At 44.1% G+C, this 3,814-nt stretch overlaps 1 protein-coding gene and 1 long non-coding RNA gene across 5 annotated transcripts in view; one reads left to right on the forward strand and one right to left on the reverse strand.

Annotated features, from left to right (window-relative positions):
* LOC144236449 (uncharacterized) overlaps window positions 1-3,814 on the forward strand; it is a 13,532-nt gene that overhangs the window by 2,862 nt on the left and 6,856 nt on the right. For all 3 annotated transcript variants that reach the window (XR_013336546.1, XR_013336547.1, XR_013336548.1), the window contains exon 3: window positions 3,564-3,645. This is a non-coding gene — a long non-coding RNA (uncharacterized LOC144236449). The remainder of the gene's footprint in view (window positions 1-3,563; window positions 3,646-3,814) is intronic.
* ELOVL2 (ELOVL fatty acid elongase 2) overlaps window positions 2,883-3,814 on the reverse strand; it is a 25,817-nt gene continuing 24,885 nt past the window's right edge. For both annotated transcript variants that reach the window (XM_077770099.1, XM_077770100.1), the window contains exon 7: window positions 2,883-3,651. In XM_077770099.1, the coding sequence (XP_077626225.1) occupies window positions 3,526-3,651 (126 nt within the window). In that variant the 3' untranslated portion in view covers window positions 2,883-3,525. The remainder of the gene's footprint in view (window positions 3,652-3,814) is intronic.

Below are 3,814 nucleotides of genomic sequence, written 5' to 3' on the forward strand. Positions count from 1 at the left end.
CATCCCCTTTCCCCCCACCCCTTCCCCATCCCTGTTACTCTCCAGGAATTTAAGCCATTTCATAAGCAGATTTTGAGCACATCATTTGGACCTGTCTTGTTCTCTTTAATGTAAGCGTTCAAAACTCTCCACTGATAACCCACCAATCGGTGATCCTGCCCCGTGACCTTAAGTGTGTCTCGTGAGCTTCCCCATGGTCAAACCTCACATCCCACTCCTGAGCGGAAGCAGCCTCCTCTCTGCCTGTCTGGGCACTAACTAGGGGGTAGTCTGAGGCTCCAGGGCACTGTAGGATGTTTCTGCCTCACATCGTCCCCTCAACCAAGCCGGTGCGCCCATAGAGCACATTTAACATAACCGTTATATTAAGCCATTAAATTTATAAGAACCATTATAGCCTCTGCTCTTCTAGCTGGTCTTAAATTTTTCTTGTAATGACCATTTTCTGAAATCGTTTTACATAGTGTTCATAATACTAATAATGTCACATAAAAGGCCATGCATTTCTTATTGAAATGAAGAACTAAATGTCTAAAACTAATTACTAAATTATCCCTTTATTAAAAACAAATTCCTGAGTAAAATCGGTCATTTGGAATACCACGCCGGCACACATTTTAACTTCTTGGAACCAAATAAGAACAATCTCAACATGCTTTGCTTTAGTGTAAAAATCAATTTATTATACAACAATCATACAGAATGCTTTTTATCTGTCTACAAAGAAAAATGGCTTCTCCTGTCTCTCTGTCCACTCCAATCATGATATTATGTTCTTAAGTACTTTCAAAAGAAAGCCAAAAAGTGATATCCTTATTTTCCAAGTAAAGAAGACTCTAGAAACATCATAAAATGATACGGAAGTATCAGATTGGTCTCTTACAAAGTGCGGCTCTGCCCATCCCAGTCAGTATCGTTTGCCTCACAAAGAAAAAGAAATACCTCTGACGGGTATAGGGAGGGCCTTGTCTTTCAATAAGCGTACTGGATTGTTCAATATATAATTTTGATGGGTTGAAAATGCCTCTTCATTTCCATTTAACATTCCATTTTATTTTAAAAAATTGGAATTTTTAAGATGTGCTTATAGTATTAAATATTTTCATTCTTAGGAGTAAAAGGAAATTCGGGCACAAAAGTTTTGTTTTTTATTAACAGGTTACAGAGGTTTTTTTTTTCCCCCTGGTTTTAGGAAAATCACATTAAATGTAGACATTTTGCTTTTTTGAAAATTCCGACACACTTAAAGACAGGTTAGAATATTTACCTGATTGAGTTTCTGCGGCTAAGATTTCCTAGCTCTGTGCGTTTGTATCAGCCCTTGACTGGTTTAAGGCTAGAAGTGCTTGATCAGGTTCACCTGGATGAAACACCCAACGGGAAACCGCGTCCTGAAACCTCTAGGTTGAGCTTGAAAGTGCAAACTACCCACGTTTCCCCCTTTGAGCTCAGAGGTTTCCAACTGCCTCGTACCTAACGGCTGTTTGCCTCTGTCGCTCTGCCGACACGAGGCCCGTGAGGGCACCGAGCATGCAGGTGCCGAGTGGGCGCTGAGACTTTGCGCCTCACGGACATTTGAGAAGCAGCTGCGGACGCCGGGTGACCGGTGAGGTGTGGCTTCTCTCCGGGTCTCGTTTTTACCTGGAATGCACTTTGGTGGCAGATTTTAGCCCTTGTGTGGGACCCAGGCCTGAAGTGGCGTCCACGTGCTCCGCGGGGCTGTCCCCTCAGGCCAGCTGGTGTTTCGTCCCAGCCGAGCGACAAGGGACGTGCCTGGCCTGGCCCCTGGGTCGACACGAGCTTCCGGGAGAGGACAATACTCGTTAACAACACGGTCAGGGTGGGGTGGGAGGAAGTGGGGGTGAAGCACCCTAGAAAAATTAGTTTTAGAAAACTTAGAAAAATAATTCCAAGAGCCAGTGGGTGTCTGTGCAGTAAAAATGGACCAAATGCCCCCAAGTTACACGCACAAATGTGCACAGCGCGTTTCGCGCGGAGATGGGCTGAGGTCAGTCACCTTCGGCAGAGCAGGCGGGGTCCCGAGGGCAGCGGACGCGAGCGAAGACCAACCGGGAGGGGCCTCTGTCGGTGTCCGTGTGCGGCTGTGCCCGAGTCCGCGCTCTTTTCTAAGCAGGGAAAATGGTTTTCAGACGAGAAAGCAGGGGGCACCAAGGACAGGAAGCAGCTGCCACANCGCCGCGTTTGACCTCAGGCTTATTCTAGAAGAAAGACCGGAAAGAAAAAGTGCCCAAGCTGACAAGTCTTAGTTTCACAGGGTATAAAGCTTCCTCACGTTTTCAAAAAATATTGTTTCCATTCTTGCTGCAATTTAGCAGTGAAAGTCCGATACTAAGGGAGGAAAAAAATATAATGTTTTCCTCCTCTTTTGTGCTCGTTCCCAGGAGCACTCGTGCTACCTGGGCAGGGATGGGACATGCTGGGTTTGGCCAAATTGGCACTTGTCACTGTGGCTCGTTGCCGGCCCACAGCTCGATGCTGGAATCTGTCCACAGTCCTCTTTTTCTTCCTATTTTCAAAAACTTAGCCTGCAAAGAGTGGCAGCAGGTTATCTGGGGATAATACTCACAAGAGCAGACAAATTCAGTGTCTACTTTGCCCCAACTGCTCTGATTTATAAATATTCCAGTAGCTTATTCTTCTAAGGAAAAAGGAAGATTGCTTGATCAGAAACGGGCAGCCAGATTTAGATCCTGCTTTTAAAACTGAGCATGGTGACCGTTTACACCCAAAACTAGGGTATTTGACACAGGGGGTGGCCAGGACTGCATGAATAGTTAAGGAAACCAAATTAAAAGTGAGAAACGGCTCCTATCCGAAGCCCCTGAGCTAGGAGGATTTGGCAGAGTTTTTCTTCTTAGGGGAAAAAAAAAAAAGTCATCGTCACGATAAAATACAAATTTCATTACCGTGTCACTGAGTTGAGACTTAGTGTAGGAATTTGACAGACTCTACCTTAAGAGAAAAAGTTGTGCTAGATTTTCCTGTCTTCCGTTTACAATCCATGTTCATATTTTCTGGGGTCGGGTCCTGATGGAACAAATGGACTGATTCCGCACTGGCAAATACTGCTCAACACAGATTAAGACGTACCCTGTAGTTAGAAAGGTAATTGACATTTTGATTTCAACATTTCAATCTAAGTAAGACTTTTTATTTGAAGACTGGCTTCGGAAAACAAGGCTCCAGGAGTCCTGGCCTTGTATGAGTCTAAGGCATAAAGACGGCGGTTCTGGGGAGGGGTCAGTCGGGGGTGGAGGACACAGGAGCCGCACCAGGTCTGAGGTCTACAGAGTTCGGTGTTCGAGGTGGCGCGTGTGTTGACGGAAGCATTCAGTTAACAGATTAACCTAATAGCAATATATTAATACATTCCGGGTACAAATGATTTATGAACTCAAAAGAAATTAGTTTACGCTAAAACATATATAACTTTCAATTCAGTCTTTGCTTTAAAACAAGCGAATCTGTGAGGCTATTATATATGCTTTGTCTGTGACTCGACGTTTATTGTGCTTTCTTGCTTATCACCCCGTTCGTTGCAGTGAAGCAGGCTTTGGAGAAACCGTTCTTAACTTCTTTCCCTGAAGGTGACTCTTCTGTAGTTTTCTTCACTGGCTTTTTCCGGTACGTCTGCGGGATGTATAGATTTTGAAGGGGGGGAGAAAAAGGATTCTTGAATAAGACTTTGTCTCTGACATGGCATATAACCTAAAACAGTTCATGATTTTATTGGGTATTGGACCGGTAAGAATTCTTTTTTTTTTTTTTTTTTTTTTTTTTTTTTTTTTTGGGA

The sequence above is a fragment of the Crocuta crocuta genome, unplaced genomic scaffold, assembly GCF_008692635.1.
Source record: "Crocuta crocuta isolate KB4526 unplaced genomic scaffold, BGI_CrCroc_1.0 scaffold24, whole genome shotgun sequence".
NCBI classification, from domain to species: domain Eukaryota; kingdom Metazoa; phylum Chordata; class Mammalia; order Carnivora; family Hyaenidae; genus Crocuta; species Crocuta crocuta.